At 43.2% G+C, this 22,718-nt stretch overlaps 1 protein-coding gene across 3 annotated transcripts in view; it reads right to left on the reverse strand.

The window, feature by feature from the left end:
* Positions 1-22,718, reverse strand: part of APBA2 (amyloid beta precursor protein binding family A member 2) — a 1,094,297-nt gene that overhangs the window by 196,091 nt on the left and 875,488 nt on the right. For all 3 annotated transcript variants that reach the window (XM_085644084.1, XM_085644086.1, XM_085644085.1), the window contains one exon: positions 4,576-4,755. In XM_085644084.1, the coding sequence (XP_085500210.1) occupies positions 4,576-4,755 (180 nt within the window). The remainder of the gene's footprint in view (positions 1-4,575; positions 4,756-22,718) is intronic.

Below are 22,718 nucleotides of genomic sequence, written 5' to 3' on the forward strand. Positions count from 1 at the left end.
GGCAGAATCCTCCTCTAAGTGGCTTTTGATTACTTGAATGAAAACCAGGCCATGCTCCTTCTCAAGTGAGACGTCTTTCTTCTTTATGCTAAACGTCTGGGTGGACAGCCTCCGTACCAGATGATAGTGCCTGTATCTGCTGTGGCTTTTCCTGAAGAAGGCATTTTTATTCCGAAACGTGCGTAGAAACCATCCGGGAGTTGCAGCCACTCTACGACACAGATACATACCTATGAACCAAAAGCCTGTATACAAGGCTCATCTATAGAAAATGTTTGAACAAACACTATGATGGGAATATAACATTTCAGAACATGTATAGAATGCCTTGACCTATGAATTTTCACGTGTTGATCATACCTGTACATGTGTACATTAAGACTGTTGCGTATGAATGATGAGACGGATGTGATGTGTATGTGGTTTGTTTTAGTTTTAATGATGGGCTATTGAAAATACTATTATCAATAAATAACTATTTTTGTACTTTTAGATATACATATTTTTGTCTTTGTCTCTCCTTGCATTAGAACTGTTATGGTTTATTGTGATATTTAGGTTGAAGTTGCCCTAGGAATTTGCCCTGTGTATTATTTCCCTGCCTAGAGGAACTTCCTATTAGTAGCAGGGGGCCCTTTATCTTTACCCTTATGATCAACACTTCAAGTTTTTATTCCGTACTATGTGGCTGCAGTGTATGCTTTCTGAGCCACTGTTTCTGAAAGTTTAACATGAATTTTCATTTTTTGGGGCATCAAGAGGTCTGGTATTAGATTAAAAAAAAGAAATGGGCTATAAATGTTGTTCTGAACAGTGCACCAAAATTTTTTTAAATGGCTCTGTGCGAACATGTGTCATTTGTATTATTAATTGTAGCTCCGAGAGGCAGAGTCCTCTCTCCCTTTACTCTCCTAGATTTGCTCTGCACCTTGGAATACAAAGTTGTTCATCTTTTTATTTGTTGATTTACTGCATCTCCTTTGCATTTATTTTTCTTTCAATAGCCATGGTCAGAAGTATTATTTTCAGAATCCCATCAATTCTGCACTCACTCTTTGCTGCCAGCACTCATTACTTCAAATTCCACTTACTGTAGTATGCACTCTGATGCAGTCATTTACTCACCACTACACTCATTCATTCATATCTTTCTCGACTCATGCATTCATTCATATATTCCTTTAGTGACTCATTCGTTGCTGCAATCCTTCACTATTTTTTATATTCATGCCTTCAGTACAACAGTCACTCCCTCATTTTTCCATGTATTCACTATTCCATTAATTCACTCCTGGACACTCAAGCATTCATTGCTCGACTCGCTCGTTCACTGCTGCACTAATTCAGTCCTATACATTCATGCATTCCTCTGTGTACACATTCACTACTGCATCATTTACTCTTGTACACTAAATAATTAATTCCTGAACCCAGTTCCACATTCATAAACAGTAACACACATTCACTTTAGTTCACTTTCTTATTATTTCTTGAATCATTCGAAGGCTGCACTCATTCACTTATGTACGATCACTCCTTCCTTCCTGTACTAACGTATTCACTGCAGTATTCATTCACTCCTCCACTAATTCCTGCATGCACTGAACCCATTAATTCGGGTACACTCACAAAATTAATATTCAGGGCAGGACTCCAATGCATGCACGGATGGAAGACATTTAAAACTGAGTCAGCATATTCAGACCATAATACCCTCACTCACTCACCCATCCATTCCTTCATCCACTCTTAAGCTGATTCACACATCCACCAAAGTAAACACTAAAGTCACCAGCCAATGTAAAAGCGCTTCGAAAAATAAAAGACTCTAATCGCTGGCCTTGCAAATGCTTGTTCTTTGATGCATTTTAGGCGATGTCTTTATTCAACATCAGAGTCTGAAGACGTCCTTTGGCTTGTCCCCTTTTTCCGGCTTTTCCTAGAGTCACCCTTTGATCTTTTTATCATCAATACGCTTCCAGAGAATTTTTCGACGCGGTAGGAAATGGAATAGGGACCAGGGTGTCCTTCAGAGAGTTCTTAGTCAGAGCTTTGCACCGCTTCTTCTGAGCGCTTTCAGATCTAGGCTCTTCTCTGTCGCCCATCCCTCTCAGCGGCAAGCAGGTGAAAAGCGTGCATCAGACTATGCTAAGAATTGGGGGGAAAACATACATTTTTAACCTGTGCCATGTAGTGTGCATGCAGCTATTTGATGACACTCAATAGCTCACTGTGCTAGATTACGATTGTAATTTATGAGCTGCTCAGCATCGAAAGAATCCCACTGACAAAAGCAGCAGCCCACGAAGCTACGCACATAAAATACTGTTCAGTGATCTGCATGGCACGCGTCGTTCGCAGCAGGCGTGTCAACGCCCTGCGCTGCCTTAGACGATTCAAAACTGCCACTAGGCAAAACTCAGATGTCGCGTCCAGCAGGTTCATTAATCACCTGAGCTACCGTGACACTTTTGTTGCTACCTGCAAACTACCGGATATACAAGGAACTCTGCTGCGGCTGCTTTCAAAACTGCTGCACTGTTACAAAACCGGCCAACAGAAACCAAAGCAGCCCCCCCACCCTTCCAGCCTCCTGGGGAATGGTCCGATGCCCGGCACAGCCAGTTCTGCCTTGCCAGAAACCCCGTCTGAAAACTCAGATCTTTTAAGGGCATTGGCCCCAACAACACCACATGGCTCAGTCCCAAGCAGGTGAAAAGCGTGCATCAGACTGTGCTCCATAAGGTACTGAGATAGAAGAGACCGCCATGAACAAAGTGATTGGGACTAGGAAGGGGCGAGCAACAGAGAAGTCCCCTGGCGTGGGTGCTGGCTGCGTTTACAATAAATTTTGACCAACCAGTAACTCCTTCTCAATGCTCAATTTATATAAATGTATTGGCCCCAACAACGCCATTTGACTCTCATTCGACATCAGTTTCCCACATCCTAGTCAGCTACTATCGCTAAACAGAATCCCAGCACTCCCGAGGACTCCTCCTGCACCTTCTTGGCAGCCCTAAACACCATGGGAATGCACTGCTGAGACCCAGAAACATCAGCAAGGGTAGTTTTATTCCATGGTACGAAAGCACATAAAGGGATTCATGTTTTTATTAATCCTTTTATTTTACCCATATCTCTGAACGAGAAGTGGTTTATATGTGATACCGTCTGGCAGGCCACTGTCTGTGTCCGTCACTGGCTTTTATCATGTCTTTGGGGACTGGCTACCAGAAATGGCTGTGCATTGAGTTTTTTGGGGACTCAAATGCCCTTTCTTAGGTTGCTGAATGAAGGGCCTGAGTCACAAAGAGTCTCTGCAGTTGTGGTGGTGGCTCCGCACTCATGCAGTGCACCAGAGTGGAGACTCTGCCGCGTCTGCGGGGACTGTGCATCAACTGCGGGGACTCTGCCGTGTCGGCGCGGACTCTGCCGCGTCAGCGGGGACTCTGCCACGTCTGCAGGGACTGTGCAACAACTGCGGGGACTCTGCCACGTCTGCGTTCTTTGTGAATAGGGCTCTAAGTGTCCTCAGTATTTGCTTGTAAATATCAGCTGGCTCGATTAACTCAGCTGAGCACACTGCGTGGAGAACACTTATCGTCCGTGGTGCTATCAATGGGATAACACTGCCTTAGTGATTATACAGAAGAACCGTTATTGAGTATATGAGTTCCTCTGACACTGAATATAAGTGTCATACCAACACTCTAAATCTCCCATTATACCTGGAGTAGTACTGCCTCTTATCTTTGGAGGATAGAAAAGAACCTAAGTTTGGATACAATTGTCATCCATCTCATCTTTATACATACTGGATCCTACATGGACAACTGTATGTTTTAAACCGCCCCTAGAATTACAGTCCTGATGAGACCCGGTATTTCAAAGTGGGTCGAAACGCCGTCGACAACAAAATAAGAGACAGCCTAGACTGAATCACTGTATATTGTATATAAACTGTCCTTATATATGTTTTTTCCAATAACCTTTCACCAATCTTTTTTGTTCTGTCACATTGTATAAGGTTATGGTTTGTTTCACTGGGGCTCACCATTCACTGTAAATATAAGAGATTCTGTGTATATATAAAATGTGGTTTTATTTGTGATATAAAAAAGTGGTTAATAAATAAAGACCTCGGCTGAGGCTTAGTAGATTTCAGTAGTGTAAAAAGGTTTTTGTGCAGACTTACTGTGTTGATTAATGATTTGTTCTCCTTTGAAATAATTGAGTTTTTTCATTTCTTGACTTCTTGGTTTGAGATTAATTTCAAGGCAATCATTGACATTGTATATTATTGAAAAAATTGGTAAATGAGTTCCTTGTGAACATTGTCTTACAGTACATTGTAAATATCAGAGCAGAAGAATTTTTATTTCATGGAATTCCTATCTTATTTCAGTCGAAAATCCTTTTATTCCTGAAAAATGATAAGGCACATTACAGAAAAATCTGAATGCTTGTGCAATATACCTTCTTGCAAAATGTCAGTAGGCCACCCTCTCATCACAAGAATGAACATTACAAATGCACCAAGAACTGGACTCTTCAGTGGTTCATGCACTGTACCTCTTTGCAGTTCTCTGAGTTTGAGAAGTGTATCAAGTCATCGTTGTACATTTCTTGGGTGTTTATGATGTCGCTGTATTCCTTTTGGCTGAGATCTTCAGGGTTAATTCCGTTGGCTCTGAGGAACTCCTGGTATGCCACACTGAACGCCTGGCCGATGGACTGGGCTATCAGCTGGGCCTGCGAAACAAAACACAATCATTTTAAAGGTCCCACCAAGCAATGACTCCTGGAGGAGTGGAAATGAGATGAGGAATGCATCGGTCCATTTGTACTCCCTGTTAGCCCCGACTTGGAGAGTTACCTTTTGTATAGTTAAAATATATTGTCATGGGCACTCGTCAGCTAGTTATTTATGTGAAACAGATTTACATGATTTAACACAAAGTGATAACTTCTGAGAACCTAACTTTTTTGGGTTATTTGTGAAAGGCAAATACATTTAGGACAGTCCATAGGAGAGCAAAGGCACTTCTCATTGAATGATGTTTTCAAGTTGGGGGAAGTGTTCGCAAACAAACAAGTAAAAGGAACACATTTTGGCAATTTAATACACTCGGAAGTGTTAATGTAGAAGCCTTCTCACTACCCCGGAAGCTGATGACGGAGGACTTAGCCAGGAGTATTTCTTTGGGAGGATATACCTTTCATCTCCTCTGCCCCCTCACCCTTTCCATAATGACGACATGGAGGGGTCATCTTTCACCTTACACATTTTTGAAATTTGCAGCAATATTATTGTGATTTCAAAGCAGAAAATGTATTTTCATTTGCGTTTTTTGATTATAGTACAATCTTTTTCTAAGATTTTTTGTTCAAAATGTGTGGCAAAGGCTGCATCTTAAAGCATAAAACAAGGCTTTATTTAACTAAATTCATCAGACATAACAACCACCCGCAATAAGCTGCAATATTGGCCAAAAAAGCTTCTTTATTATTTTTTGATGTGCTACTAATATTCCCAGGATGATTCTCTTAGGAAGGGGGTAAGTGACTATGCATAAGAACTTCGGAAGCGTTATAGATAGTTTCCTGGCCTCAAATTTGCACAAATGGAGGACATTTGTAAAATGAGTTCTGCTACTGGAACATAACTTCTTGCTTCCATCTGTCACATAAGGCACCGAGTTTGAAATGTCACACACAAACACAATGAAAACATGTATATCTGACATGTGATTAATCTGAAGGCATGGCAGCTATGGAGTCGGCTGGCACTGGGCAGAGTATACATTACTTTTATTTTTAGAGTTGGAGCCTCTCGCTGCAGTTCTCTCACTGTCTGATGGCGCTTTGAGGTTGGGGTCCTGTTGTCGCCCACTGTGTAGTCTGGGTTCCATTGCTTTGCTCAATGATCCTATCTCTCCATTGATATCCTAGGCTGAATCCCCCTATCCACGCTCCCCTTCCCTCTCAATTATTGCTTCAGATGCGGCCTGTCTGTGCGCATTCCGTGTCTCTGTTTAGGTCTCTCTCTCTCTATGCTTCGCCTGTCTCTTTATTTCCTGTTTCAGTCTTTGCTTATCGTGTCTGTCTCCTGTGCTTCATCTCCCTCTCTGACTGTCTGCTGGCCTCGTACCCCTTTTGTCTCTCGACGCCCCTGCTCTCCGTTCGGGCACTTTCTGCTCCCTCGTCGTTCTGCCCCCTCTCGCTCTGCTTCTCAGGACAGGCACTGAGAGAGACGAGTAGTGAGAGAAGGAAGAGGACCACCCTTTTTAACTCCTTGTTCCCTCTTTCTCTCAGTGCTCCTTCCTACTTTCTGTGCTCTCCTCACCCTTTGGGAGTCCCTTTGTCACTGAAGGCTAGCTGCTGACAGTTTCCAGTGAATAGACATAAATGTGAATCACTCAATCGTGAAAACCGTGGCTATCCTTTGTTAGTTTTCAAGCATTACAAGGAGAAAGTGGTCCAGCTTTAGGATTGAATCAGGACAGGTGTTAACAGGCTTTAAGATGTGACTTCACATTTTTATTATTCTGATCTAAAGTAAATCAGACTTCTTGTTTAAAGGTTAGCAGTGAGGCTGAGGTCAACATTAAAATGTACAGCTCTTACATGTTAGTTACAGCCTGCTGTGAGCTCATACTGCCGTCACCTGAGCAGCTACTGCTGTGTAGTACTCTTTACTGAAGTGAGTGAGTGGATAAGTGTAAGAAATTGGATTTTTGATTCAGGGGGTGAAACCCCTTTTCAAACAACAACCACAAGCCTTATCAAGGTGAGCCACAAAAGTGAATACATTGACCTTTGCATAGCCTTCTGGTACCTTGGCACAAAAGCAATCCGGCTTGCCTTAGAGCCAAAGGTTAAGTAGTTGAGCAGTAATAAAATTAAAACACAACAGAAGAAAAATACCAAATCAATTTAGGAAAATAGAGCACATTTTAATAAATAAATAACATGAGACCAAAACAACAAAAATCCAATCAGTAGAACCATAGATATTGAATTGCAATGTTTTTAGGTAAGTATAATGCCTAAAAGCACAAAGTGCTACTCGCAGTCATCTAGAACTGCTAAACAGGGGAAAGTCACAAGTTCAAACCAACAACGATGGACCTTGGGCCATGGATAGGGGCCAGGTTAGTCCCACTGGAAAAGTTACCTTCTTAAAGTTCAGTGGGAAGAGTCCAGTTTGCCATGGAGGGGGCCACAAAGAGCCGGGAGACCATCATAGAAAGCCGTAGTTGTAGTGCGAAGAGCAGGCCTGGTGCAGCAGACACTTGTCACTGCAGCGGAAAGATTTGGTCAGGCGTCATGGACGGTTGTTTCCGGAGCTTTACTTTGCGACCACCACAGGCTGTTGTTGCCAAAGAGTGAAGTACAGATCTTGTGGTGCCGGTTGTGATCACTGTAGCATGATTAGCAGGGTTCACCATAGCCACACGTTGATGGTCATCGCAGACATCAGTGTCTCAGCACAAAAGGGGCAGCAAATCGGTCAGGACCTGTGGGGGCACATCTTGGGACAGGGAACAGCTCCACTCCAGCCATGAATTGCACATTCTGCCAACACTTAATCCCGTTTGTCTGCCTGTCTGAGAGGTATGCACATGGCCCAACAGCTAGGCTAGTCACAGTTTTGTGACTTAAGACTCTGGTAGCAAATACCAAATGGTTAAGAGAAAAAAATGCAAAAAGAACAATTGATGGACAGAATGCAGAACAATGCTGTACATTCACCCCAGTACAGAGTTCTGGCCCTAAATCCATCATTTTTTTGCTCCCCATGCCATTCCAGTTGAAATCCAGCCATATACAAATCAGTCTTGACCCTGGGCCCAATGGGAAGAGTCCAGCCCGAACTGCCAGGCCAGGTCCTCCCTGGACAGGAAACAAGCATCCTAGGACCGGTTTCGGGGTTTCACCCTTCATCAGCCAGGATAGCTTCACTCCAGTGGCATGGAGAGCACAGGACCCACGTCTGGGCATAGCCGTCCCACTCGGGGTGACATATGCAAAAAGAACAATTGATGGACAGAATGCAAAACAATGTCGTACAGTCACCCTAGTACAGAGATACAGGCCTAAATCAGTTTTTTTTGCTCCCCATGCCATTCCAGTTTGAACCCAGCCATATGCAAATCAGTCTTGACCCTGCACCCTGATATGTGTGTCTTTTGCTTTCTCACCCTAAGTGCACCGGGTATGCCCAGGCGTGGGTCCTGGGCTCACTGTGCCACTGGATTCAAGCTAGCCTGGCTGATGAGGGGTGATGCCCTAAAACCAGTCCTAGTATGCTTGTTTCCGGTCCAGTCTGGGCTGAGGCACAGGATCAAGACTAAGCTTGGGCGGCAAATTCTGTTCTGCTCGCGGAATTTGCAGAATTTGGGTACTTTCGCGTTCCGCGGAGAACGCGGAATTGCCAAAAATTCCGCGATACGTGGCATGGCGGAATTTTTTGCTTGTTCACGCTTTCAAAATGCGTGTTTGCGAGATATTTCCCCCCGAGCACGCAAACAGCATTTGCAAACAGGAAAAAAGCATCGCGAACGGGCAGAACAAGCAATTCCGCGGAGCTCTGTGTGCTCGCGGAGATTTTTTACCATTTCGCGGAGCTTTGCGTAGCGCGACTATGCCAATTACACCCACCCCTAGTCAAGACTGATTTGCATATGGCTGGGTCTAACCTGGGGTGGCATAGTTTGCAAAAGAACGATGGATTTAACCCAGATCTATTGACTGGGGGAGAATGTTTGATTGGCTATGCATTCCGTCCATCATCTGTGTGTCTAACTTTCTAAAAATGGCATTTTCAGAATTGTATCTTACAATCTGACTTTACCATTGAAGACAATTTTAAATTGCAAACCATTTGAGTGCAAGCATCATTTTCCTATTTGCTCCCCAACCCAAGTTCTCACTTATTAAGTATAATAAGGTATCTCAGTGTTATCCTATGGGAGAGATAGGCCGTGCAACAGCGACACACAATTTTAGAGGCTTTTCACTACCAGGACATGGAAAACATAAACCCGCATATACCACTTTTTAAATACAATGCAGCATACCCTATGAGCCTTAAGGGTCAATCTTAGGCTGATTTATATGTATTAAAAAAGAAGGTTCATGCATGACAAATGGTAGATTTTGCCAGGTCAAAATGGCAGTTTTAAACTGCACTACAGACTGACAGATGTTTTCAAAGGCTAATTTAGTGGATGGCACAATGAGTGCTGCAGGCCCAAGAGTATCATTTAATTTACAGGCCCTCGACAGGGTTGGACTGGTCCATAAGACAATCAGGCATTGCCTGATGGGCTGGTCTGATAGGTCAATGTGTGGTCTGGCTTTTGTTAAACAGTTTTGGGCCAGTTTTATGACCATGAGGGCTGATTCTATGGCCAGGTAGACTGGTTTTTACGGTTGATTTCCTGATATTGCTCCTTTTTTTACTATATACTTCGCTAATGCGGGCCTTATTTTATTTTTCTGACCTGGTTTACTTTCTGTCCCAGTCCGACACTGGCCCTGGGTAAATGTAGTACCATTTATTAGGGATTTACAAGTAAATTAAATGTGCCAATTAGGTAAATGCCAATTTTGCCCTGTATGAGGGAGTGGGCACGAGTACTTCAGCACTGGTGAGGAGCGGCAAAGTACAAAGAGTCCTAATACTAACAAAAACAACCTCTGAAAAACAGGGCAGATGAGGGCAAAGGTTTGTGGGTCTATCACCCATGGGTTTTAGGTCTAACAATATGTCTAATTGAGTGGACTTTTTGGGGTTGTGAGACACACAAAATGCTGATGAAGGTCAAGATCTTAGCATCTCCGAGATAAAACCACCAGATAGGTTTTGATTGAAGTGGTGCATGTCTGTATCCAACCATTGGCAGAGGGTACTGAAAGGAAGACTTGAGCTGCACTAGCAGGCCTGATGTTCTGCCATCAAATTTGCGTCAGATATGTTTTCCAGTAAAAGTAAGCCCAAGTGCACAAATAACAGAGTGCCATTGACTGTCTGAGTTTTTGTTGGCCAAAGGTATTACTCACAGAAAACGTGCAGCATATCATGCTCACATGAATAGCATGATTGAGAGAATTAATAGGACACTGAAGGAGGTTGTTCAGTTATCATCTAGTATGGGTGGGTCCTAGAAGCGTGCATTAGTAGACCATGTTGAGCAGCACCAATTTACTCCTTATTGCACTACTGGAGTAACTCCTTTTGTATTATTTCACAAAAGGAAACCTTCTACAATGATTTCTTCCCCCCGGCTAAATTTATGATTAAATTACTCAGATGCATTAGTAGAGAGAAATGCTGCTTGTGCGAAGTTAAGAGAAAGAAGAGAATAATAAAGGATAAAATTAATAGAGTGAAAAGGGTGTCTGTCAACGATGAATAATGTGTGTGTGTGTGTGTTTGTGTGTGCATGCGTGCACGTGTGTGCGCGTGTGTGTGTGCGTGTGTGCACGTGTGCGTGTATGTGTTTAGCTACAAAGGAAAAGTACAAAGAAGGGAGGAAGAAAATATAGTGAACCTCAAAACGTGACAGTTAATCCAGGTTCTGCCAAACTGGAGAATGGTCAAGTGTGGATTTTAATAGATGTACTGATGGTGCATGCCCTTTTGCGGCTCAATTGTTTCAATTTCGCAAATCTAACATTGTAAATCATTGTTTTTGAGCCACAACATCCACTGTATATATTTGTTCACATCCACGATTTGCGCCGTTTTTCACTGATATCATAATTGTCACTGTCATCGCCACTTGCTTGTGTCAAGTACACAATTGAGCACCAAGTCCAATTTGGGTTGTTTCACGCATTATTTGCCTACAGTGCTGCTACAACTGTAATCTTTATTTTCAACATAATTATATGATGCCATGTGCACATTTCAAAACTATTTCTGAGTCTCCCACTTTCTTTTCCACGTAAAGTATTATACATACATGTCTAATTGTCCTTTATAGTGCTACCAGTTGGGATATTGTTTTCTCTTTATCAACGTTTATATCTCAAGCTTGCTGTATTGTTTTGACTAAATTCTCCTCTGCCTTTGCAAGACTGTCTCGTTTATTATTCATCATCTGCCTCTCCTGTTTCCCTTTATTCAATGAAAACCTTAAGGTCTCCCCCCTAAGACAAGCCTTTAATGTGTCTCATACCATAGAAGGGGAGGCACTGGAGCTATTTTCTTTAAAAAAGATTGGAATCCAACTACTAATGTTTGCAGTATTCCGCATTTGTTGAGAAGCTCAACAAATTTAATGGCTTCCCACCTATCCCTTGCAGTTCTAGAAAAAGGGGGTTGTGGTCCAAAGGGAAGCGTGGGAATCAGTCTACTCGACAGGAATTCGCAAATTTATTAGAGACAAAGAAATAATCAAGGCAAGCATGTGAGCAGTGTGGAGCTGAAAAATAAGTATACCCATCCCCGTTCATTTTTTTTTTATACCATATATCAATCAGGCCGTGATCTTTGCAAGTTCCTTTAAGAGCTTGAAACACTTTCGGTTTCCTCCCGGTAGAGGATGTTTGGCCTCCTATATCAAACCTTCCTGGAAGGTTGATATTAAAATCTCCACACTAACGGTAAAGGGAGATGCGTTAACTCTGAGGATACCTGATTGAGCTTTGCAGGATCATCTAGTATACTACCATAGATTGAACACAGTGTAAATATCCCACCGCATGGGGAATGACATACTGCTGCTACCCATCTTTCTTTGGGGTCAGACCCTACTTGAGAGAATTTTAGCGAGTTACCTCAAGTCACTACAGCCACCCCCCAGTTTGAACGCATTGTGAGGTACCTGCTACTAATTTGTATCCCATAGAGTTCAGGACACCCCTCTGTGAGGCTTCTATGTGTGTTTCCTGTAGGCAGACAATGTCTGCCCTTAGGAGTTTCAACCCCATGGAAGTTCTAGCCGTGCTTTTAGGATCGTTTAGTCCACATATGTTAAGGGACACTATCCTAATCTTCTGATTATCACGCATTTCCTCGCTTGGCCTGCTTTACCCAGTATACTTGACAGTCCACCTTCAACATTATCGTGCCTAAATGAGGTCCACCAACTACCCATCCTCTGATCTCGAGAGTTCTTTCCATTTTCACTGAAACTCGTGAATAGATCCCTGACCCTTCCCTGATCGGACCCCCCCTTCCCACCCACACACCTTGTCTCCATTTCTCTCCACTGAGCAACCAGGCCCAGCCTGGATGATGTCATTTGTTGAGACGGATTCTACCTTCGGGGACCCCCCAACCCCTCACTACACTTACACTAAGAGATTAAACAATCTGAAAAAAGCACAAAAAGACAATGTTATTCCCTTTTTTCCTTCTTTTTTTGTCCCTTCATTTCTGCAAAACATTTTTTTAAATTGGTTTTACCCCGAACTTCTACCTGTTTTACCTCTCCAACCTTTCCATCCTCAATTCCCTATCCCCGATCTCTCTCGCATCCCCTGTAATTCAGCTAGATATTCTTGGGCCTGGACCTCAGAAAAAAACTATGACTATGCCCTTGATAGATCACTTTTAACTTTGCTGCGTTTTGCAGATACATTTCTGCACCCAGTTTCTGAAAGGGAGCGAACACCTGCCTTAGTCGCCATCTCCACTCCACTGTAGCATGGGCAAAATATGGGCGAGCAAAAAGGAACCTCCATCAAATTCCCTTTTAGTATTAGGGCGTGTTAGATCAAAAATATTTTGTCTGAGGAGAATATTCCCAAAGTATACCAAAACAGCTCTGGGGTATGTATTACTATCCGCCTGTTGTTTCCTAACAGTTAACGGAAATCGATGCACCCTCTGCACCTCCTTCTCCCAGTCCCAGTTTGAGAGTTCAGGAAATGCTCCCTTTAGTAGTTTGACCATATACTCCTGGGGTTCCCTTTCTCTACCCTTTCTGGAATACCCAATAGTCTCAGATTGTTGCTTCGCTGCCTGTTTTCGTACTCTTCCAGCTTCCACATCATGTCAGTAACTTTAGGATCTTGTATACTCCTAGAAGATTTCAGCTCTGCTACTTCCAATTCTAGGGTATCAGTCTGTTTCTCCACATTGGTCATCCGAGATCTCCGTGCAGGTCTTGCTAATTTTCCTAACTGCACCTTGTAATTTCTTGGAGGCTTGCCGAGCCCTGCGGCTGTCTAACCGAATGTCAGTCTGCATCTGCTTAATTGCAGCCAGAATCAAGGAGGCTAGGGGTTCCAAAGCTATTGAAGAAAGGGCCTCTCCCGTCTTTTGTTCTTGGCTATCAAGAAGCTGAATGGCGGAATATTCCCATCTAAGCTTAGATGTTTCTCTCTTTGGATTGTCTTCCAAGCTTTCACTCACTTTCTTGTTGCTCTTTGCCTGCTTCCTCTTCGGACTTGTAGACTTTTTCTGTTTTTTTTTTTTTACCTTCTGATCTCTTTTTCCAATTTGTCAATACAATAGATTCATCCATTGAACTACTGTCTGACGATGTGGATATTGTAGGAGTTGAGGTGGAGAAACATAAATTCGGTATTGAAGAATCAGAGTCCTCATTTAGGGAGAAAAATTTCTCACACCCCCCAGTATGTTCAAGTGAGGCCAGCTGATCGATATCCCCCACGAGGCCACTGCTTACAGCGTCTGCCTTTTCTCCTTGAGGAATGGGGGCAAAAATACTACCCCCTGGGTCGGTTAACTCAGTGGCTCTGTTTGGGTGGGAATTGATGCCCTGTATCCATATTAGGAATAACTACTGCTTTCACATTCCGCAACCTACCTGAGCCAAGCACCTTCACCAGCCCTCCTTCTAGTGCCACCTTAGAGCCTTGAACAGCTGTAGATTTTGTGGCTGGCCTGATAGTATCACCACCAAGCCTCTGCGATTTTAGGCACTTGGGGTGCTTTAGGGGAAAGATATCGGTAATTGCCAATTGTCCCCCGGTTCCAACAGTCCCAGCAATTAAATTGTCCCCTCTTGTTGTCCGCTTACTGATTGCGCCGGAAGATTCCTCGCCTCTCTTTCTGTTTTTCAGCTCCATTACGGCCTCCTTGGAGCTCTCCTGGTGCATGCTGGGTTTGGTAGTCCCCGTCCCAACCGTGTGTTGTCCTGTCACAGTGGAGGCCGTACTCGCCGGTTTCGTTTTGGGGATTTTAACACCTCTCCCAGACATCTCTGTAACTGGGTCAGCAGCGGGCAGGAAGGCCTGTCTCGGTCTCTCCCGGGCAGCCTGAGATGCCGCAACCAGCAACACTGAACACTTCCTCCTCCTAACCGGTGCACAGCGGGACCAAGCCACCGGGCCGGACACTGATACCAGTATTGGACTCTGGTAAGGGGTAAAAGCGGGAGCCCTTCCGGAAGCAGTCAGCCTAGCCAGACACCATCTTGCTCGTCCTCCAAGATACTGCGGTCTCATCATTCCTTTTGCAATGTAATGGTAGGACTTGATGAGGAGCTGGAGAGCTGGATGGAGGTTTTCCTTGGGAGACATGTGCAGTGGGTTCCTTTCTTCTCAAGAATAAATTAATAACTTTGTATCGCATTCCTGCCTGGATTTCTGTTTGTTCAACAGGACTTACTACACACCTCCTTCCTTGTTTACTCTTTCCCACCTACCCATGTACTTCTAATAAGTCCTGTACTCTGTCTCTTCTGCCCTTTAGATTCTCTTCCTGCACTCCCATCATTCTCTTTCCTCCTTCTCCCTCATGCACTTCCCCATCCCCCACTCTCTGCTTCTGATGTCACTCTGTCCTCTACCTCTACCCATGTCCTCTTCTACTTACACTCTTCCCCTCCTACTCACTCCTCCATTCCCCCCTGCTTGCTGTCTCTTCAAGTCCTTCACCCAAGTCATTGAGGCCAAATATGTTAAGGGGTCACACGTACATGTGTGCTGCTTGGGTCACTGCCATCCGAAGCAATGGCCTTGCCATTACTGCTTCCATAGCTCATTGCTTACCATAGGATAAACTCAACACTTGCATATAGAAACCATAGGGTTATAAAAGCAGTTTATCTTTAACACACAGATTAATTAAAAATTTGAAGTTATGAATATGGAAAAGTAAATTTAAATGTATACTGTCGAACTCTAATGATTAGCAGACTTTTCTGGTTCTTTCACATTTTTGTTAAATTTTCAGTGCATCTGTCTCCATGGTCCATATCACTGGTTTTTTTATACTACACTCGGATTAGGAAACAATATATAATGAGTTGTGCTTTTACATTTTTAAGACATGTTTGCACTTCCGATACAGAGACAAACATCAATATGAGATAATAAAAAAAACGTGTAACTTTTGCAGAAGATTTGCTAGCATGTAATATGTACACGTGCATAACAATACAGTATTATGCTATAAATTATTCTAGATTTTCTAAAAACAAATGCCATAGTGAGTACCAAAATGTGCAGCATTATTCTACTGACCTAGGTAGCCTAAATCTACAATGTAGCCATGTATTTTTACGATAGGACAACGTTCTGGAGGCTTAATTATTGAGGGAAATTAGGAAGCATTTGGGAGGGGGGGCTTCTCTTGACCCAGCGGCAGGCACCAAGCTAGTCTTTATCCTCCCTCGCCATATTTTACTAGCATGGAAGAGGGAGGAATTGTTTCCATTCCTTGGCCCTCACCTACTGCCTTTGCCCCTACCAGAAGGCTATTTAAGGGTAGAAGAGAGGTGTGAGGTGGGCGCGGCAGCCACTAGACCTTGTTTCTCAGTAGCCTCCTGTTTATTACCGATGGGCTAAGGGAGAGAAAAGGAAGTGGAAGCCTTCATTGAAATCAAACATGATTCTAAGGGTCATTTCTTTTCTGTCCCTGACGTTGCCCTAAATATGTCCAATCTGGAGGCTGACAGTCCAGTCACTGGCTGACAAAGGTTTAATCGGGAATAGCTGCTGACGTCCTGTGTTGGTAATCGGTGTTGTCCATGTTCATCCCATTTACATAAATGGCAGTGGAGTGCTGCAGCTTTTTTTAGTCTAGGTGGAGTGTCAGGTATTCCTTTCACTATGAATTTGGTCAATGCCTTGTGTTGATAGAAGCCCTATTTGGGTATGATTTGTGGTACCATGTGTCACCATTTTCCAAATCTAAATGTACTATCCAGGCCATGACTGCAAACATTGAAGAGAGAAATCTGTGATAGGATTGTTGAGATCCCCTGCCAGGCAGTGCCAGTGTACCCTGGGGTACACCTGATCCGTATAAGAGTAAGGCACACACACACATTGTTAGTAGTGGGGTACCTATCCCTATCTGTATGCCTACCTTTATAGAACTTTTCAAATTCCACGCTAGCCTGCTATGCCGCTCTCTTGCTCATTCCCCAGCTTTGGAAAGTCGCCTCAGACATGGTGCAGAGAAGGGAATAGGAAGAGACCCCTATGTGGGCAAAACTTGAAGGACTGAGGAGGTGACCCTATCTGAGACTTCGATCCAAGTATGGTCCCAGGGGTTCAGGGAACACGGCGGAGATTCCTGTGTAGCATGACTGGAGCGGAGCTGAACCTGTGGTGCTAAAGGTCACTCTCAAGCAGTGCTGAGGACACCAGGAGCCATGGCTGGAATAAAAATGAGGGAGAAGACTTCTTTAATCTACGTACAGCGGAATCCAGGAGAAACAAAAGGCCATCGGGCCCGACCACCCAGAAAAGACTGAGCTGTGACCAACGGAGAAGGCTTTTCTTAAGGCCATAAGAGAACAGATGGCTGAGTTACATGAAGATCTGGTAAAAACTGAGTACGTTGTTAACGTCATCGAATAGAAACTAGACGGGCAAACTGGTTGAGCGGTGTTGGTGTCAAAGAACAAGAAGAGGTTGGGTCGTCTTGAGGGCCCTTTCTCTGAGAAGGCTAACCGTGTTCTGGAGTTGGCACCTTTTCGAAGCTCAGCAGTGGAACCCCTGGTTAAGATGGGGCACAAAGACAAGACGTTGGACAACGCGAGGTAGGGGACACTCCTTAGAGTACTGGGGATCCCAATGAAGGTTTTACAGAGCGATCTTTGAGAGTGAGTAGAAAAGGTACTGTCTGGGCTCTTGGACTTGCAGGAGGAAACGGTGCGCGGGGTAGAGCTGTGTAGCACTAGGCTGACTCCAAAACAGGAATGTCTTGTAGTAAATCAGTAGGCACTGATGTGCTGGTTCAGTCTGCAGAGTGGAGGGATAGAATGTTGTGAGAAGCAGAGTAGAGAAAAGCAGTGATGTCTGGAAAGAGACGCCTACTGCACTTTCACGACATGAATCCGGCAACATTTGCTAGGAAAAAGAACTACTGAGTATGAAGCAGGAATTGGCAGTGAAAGGACGGTAGACCTCAGTGGTATATCAGTCAATCATGATGATGGAGTAAAAGGCAAGAAACTCCTATTTTTGCAAGTAGACTTACCAAGAACCTTCTTGAAGAGCCTGGTGCCGCATCCAGGGTGACTCTCCAATGAAGCTCCCATGGGACTCCTGGCGGAAGCTGGAGAGCTGACACTTGCTCACCCTGCAGTGCCTGTGGGCCCGGGCACTGTCGCTCGGGGATGGGGGTTTGCTGTTTATCTATTGCATATTTATCTTTATTATTTCTGCCTTTCTTTGCTCCCCTTGGCACTAGTTTTCTTGTATTATCTGGAAAAGGCATATTCAGAAGTTATAGCAGTCTTCGGTGTGTGTTCCTTAGAATACTTAGCTGTGGTCTCAGAAGTGCATCTCTTTTATTGTGCCGTTTGTGGCCATGGTTGCGATATGGTCCGTGTTATATTAATTCTGCTAATAAACAGATTTAAACATAAAAATATGTGTTGTTAGAAGGTATTTATAGACAATGTCTTTATCAGCAATGTTAACATGAGTTCAGAAAATATCTTCGCATAATATTCCGAACAACATATTAATCGGTGCCCTGCTCAGACTGGACATCTAACACGTTCAGGTGTGCACTGTTCAAACCAGTAGGTTTCTCCCTCTGTTTCTACTACACTTGTGTGCCTATATCAAAAGACCCACAACAAGGAGATGCTACTATCCCCAAAGTGACCCCGCAAACTCTATTCATACATATTTCTGAATCTTTAGTGGGTGTTCGAGCCTCTGTGCAGTCATGGCTGATGTTTATATCGGAGTTTGATCTCAGTGGCATTGTGGCACAGTGTGCGGTGGTGACACGGTGTCATTGTACAGGAGGACGGCTGTATTTGCTGTGTTTTTAAATACATTGGTTTAGCTACAGGTTGCCGATTCGAGGGTTGTTTGTCGATTTGGTTCGAAACTGTGTACACTTTTTCACATATAAAATGCATATTCTTTACGATGCTTGTGCATATTATGTGAATTAGGAGTGGGTGGGCACCTGCACGAAAACAGTTAGTAAGGTGTGTGTGCATTCCTACAAAAGGTCAAGTGCGACACATACTTAAAGCATTTTCCTGAAACTCACACTGTGAGCGTTGCTAGCACAGCTACTGAAGCGTATGCAGTGGGGCCACACAACCATTTCACACTTCCCTAAAGAGTTTTTTTTAAGTATCTTACAAGCAAAAAATATGCACAACGCTTGTGCGTACGATAAACAAAAATGATGCCCTTGTCCCTGGACCCATATGGAAATGGCATTATAGAATGACACCTAGCTGGGCCCCACACTGGATACGTAATACAATATTTACATTTTCGTTTGATTTTCAACACCTGCTCTTTTCTTATGCCAGTGCTTCTGAAGAATGCCCACTTTGCTCCACCCACCTTCACCCTCTGCATTCTGTTGCTGCTTGTCGTCTGTACTTTTGATGTAATCCGCAGAGCTGCCCATTTGGCAAAGATCTTAATATTCAAATATCATTAATTGTTAAACAAATTAAGCATTTCTATTGTGATTATACGGGACTTAGCGTAACGGGAAATCGGTAGCCACTACATTGCATCTACGACAGGTAATACCGTGATGCTCCTACTGTAACTATGGATTAAGAATTGTTTGGTGACTATCATATCACAATTGTATTCGAAGACGCTATAATAGCAATTGGAATATGGCAAAAGCATTTCCCTCAACCTACAAGTTGATCCAAATCCATCGGGCATATAGGTCGCTTTGGACCAGGACGACACGGTCATAAATATTATATCGGTTTGTTTGTGGTAATCAAGAATGCCCTGAAGAAGTTCTCTGTGGAGAACGAAACGCGTTGGCTGTGTGTTTTCTTAAAGAAAGAAGATCATGAATCAATAATAAAGATGGACAACTAAACATTTGATGGATTCAATGTGGACCATTTGATCATATTAAATGATAGTGGTGCAATCACAATAGAAGTTCATTTGCTCTATTGACCCTGTACATCAGGGTGGTTCCTTTGGACAGAAGGCGCCTTTGTGAGTTTGCACACAGAAGGATTTCTGGTTCCGGTGAAAATAATTCTTTGGTTTAACTTCTGTAATTGGTGCCTTTTGCCTAGTTGGTCCGCTGTCCAGTTTGTGTGTGAAAAATTAAGCATTTCTGCGTGTACTCTGCACTGTTTTTCATATAATTTGTAATTGAGTGACATGAACGGTGTATTTCCATGCGAGGAGGCGACTGTAGTGCCAAGCCCATTTTAGCTGCATTTCACAGGTTTTTTTTTTAAGTTCACACTATTTTCTTCTGTTTTATGTGTAATTTTTCAATGTGCTAATTAGAACATGAGATCCAGATGGTGCATGAATTCCCATACAGTTTGCAGACACAATCACACTTTATGTGGAAGGTACGGTGTGTCTCCTCATATACCAATATGGTGAAATGTATGTGAAAGGATGTAACATAACTGCATACATTGAGAAGGTGTCACTCATTGCAGGTAGAAAACAGAAAAAAACACCAATGAAATATCCGTTTTTATTCTTTTCAGGTTTCCTCCTCCACATTTAGAAACATCATATTCTAAAGCCAATTAATGCTGGCCATTTTCACAGCGAACGGTTCCGCATATTGTTCTACCAGTGAGGTATTACATTTGTCTTTCCAAATACAGGGGCAACTTTGCCATGACTTCCTTTCCAACTTCAATGTATGTTTCTCCATCTCTATCCGATCACTAGGGCACCATATAATGAGAATACTATATCTAGTGGTACAATTGGGTTGCCTCACGGATTATCTTTAATGTATTAGATATTCTTATGTTATTTAGTCGGTATTGTAATTTTCTCAAGTGTCGCAGTTGTTGCACCCACATTGAACACCGCGTCCACCCACTGGACCCAAGCACAGAGACAAAGAGGCCCAGCATCCTTAATGTATGCGCTTGGTGGAAGATGAAGGCGCAGACATGATGCTTGGAGTCAGCGCCTGCTGCATTGACAGGAAACGTCTTCTGCAGAGTCTTTCAAACAGGCCACACCTTACCTTGAAGTGTGGAAGTGAGGTGTGTTCCCGCAGCATCCTCCTTGATGCAGACTGCACCGCAGAACTGACACCAGGGCACGTGCGTGGATCAATGGACGCAGATTGGAGCAATATACCAATATCCCACTGATCTACTCAAGAGTCCTCCCCACGCATCTCCAAGTTTAAACACTAGATGGATTTTAATACTGGGGGAAAAGAGCCAGTGCTTGGTTCTTGACTGGTCAACAATAGACCACCTCCATTGGCCTGTTTTAAAGCAGAGGTTCCACTCACCATGCGAGATACTCAATGAAAATGAATACTTTGGATCCACATTGGCTGCACCAGATCATTAACCAATCAGGTCAGCTTAGTCATCAATGTACTTCCCATTGAGTTGAGCAGATTTGGGTGGAACTGGCCAGCTACACAGGGATCCTGTTTCAGGCAGATTGGCAAAAGGATCACTGATTGGTTAATGAGTAAGAAATTGATAGAATGTCGCGTGAGGCCTATACCGGGATTGTGTCTGGAAAAACAGTGTATCAGCAATAGGTAAGATTTGTAATGGCAAAGACCACTATTGTATGTGTATATACGTATAGGTTGTGTGTGTGTATACGTCAATGTATGCCTGTATGTGTTAAAGATTATGTTACTGCCTAGCACATAGTGGTGTGAAGGTTTAAAAGCTCTGGCTTGCTACAGAGCAAAGGGAAAACACAAAGAAATACAAAGACATACATACCCTCATTGTTACAATGTATGATTTTGGAAAAAGAACACATGCATTATACCATAAAGTACTTATTATTCATGGAGAAAAGTAAAAAATCAAGATTGAAGGCTAAAAATGGAGGAAAAAAAGATAGACAGATGTAAGCCACCTGTGCTCCATAAAAATGGCGGCGTTTTTCTTATTGTCACAGACCGACAGACAGCAAAATATCTGACGACACTGGAGAGTTTTGAAACATTAAAACGAGCCCTTTTTAAGGCATCCACAGTAGAGCAGGCGTTATGCCTGATTCATCTCAGTCAGCTATGAAGACAAGGAACAAGATGTTTCTCCTCAATTTAGAATGAATTCGTGTAGCTCAGATATGTAAACAAACCCACGACAGCTTTGTTGCAGTACTCATTATTATACTTTTAAATATGTAAAGGCAATTATATTAAAGCAACTTGCTAATTACCTTCCCACTGTATGCTGTGGCTTCATGTATATATGGTGTACGAGCCCTAATGTTCCTGTCTTGTTTATACCGCAGCCCTGGAGGCTTCAGTTGACTGTGACAGTTACATTTTCATTGTCTGCTTATCAGTATGTGACTGACCGCTACACGCGTATATATATATATATATATATATATATCCTGCCTAATGAACCTTTGTTATAAGGTGCTCTGTCTTCCTCGAGAGGTTTAGCAATAATAACGTAAAAGGACTTTAACATTAAATATCATTTTACAAATTAATTGTTATAGTTCTGTTTGACCACTAGATGGCAATGCGACCCAAATGAAAAAAGAAAGAACGCATGTTTGTTTTGAAATAAGAGCGTATTACCTTTGGGCAAGCTAAACAGACTTTGGAAGCACTGCAGTGTCAAATTTCGATGTGTTAAGTGACCAATCAAAGATATTTTTCTACAGCATGTGTCCCGGGTAGTTTTTGATCAGACCGTTCGAAAGTCAAATAAAATAGACCCCAGCCCAGACACAAGTTTCAGTCACGGAAATTATGTGACCTACGGGGATATGTGTTATGTAGTGGGCCCTAGGTCCACATACTAAATGAACGAGGTCACCGGCATTAGGCACAGGTATGTGGTTACTGTAAAGTGGCCTGGGCACTGTGGTGTAGTGGGCTCTGGGCCTACATACTGCAGAAGGACTGGCACAGACACAGTGGTGATGGTTAGTTTACATGCCAGGAGCACGTGCACTCGGGCCCTTTTATTAGCCGAGTAACATCACTCGTGACACCGGTGGTGAATGGGTGTGGGGAGTGTGTCTGCTCACTCCCATAGGAGAGTGGCTACTAAATCAGTGCCGAGGCACTAGAACGTGTCTTGCAGGACGCAACATTCCTCCAAAATTGCAGAAATTGTAAAAAAAGTTAGGGAAGATAAGAGACTCTTGGAGCAGAAGATCCAAGTGTCCTATTCTGCTTTTCTTAATAACCCCTCTGTGTTTATCCAACACCAGCTGGATCAGGCTTGAACTCAGTGCCAATTATTATACTCAGAGTGAAGCCTCCTTTCAACAATACCGCCACAAAACATATGAGGAAAGTAATTTCACGGGCAGATTTTTAGCTTGGCAGGCTAGGG

This window comes from Triturus cristatus, chromosome 3_1, assembly GCF_964204655.1.
Source record: "Triturus cristatus chromosome 3_1, aTriCri1.1, whole genome shotgun sequence".
Classification (NCBI taxonomy): Eukaryota; Metazoa; Chordata; class Amphibia; order Caudata; family Salamandridae; genus Triturus; species Triturus cristatus.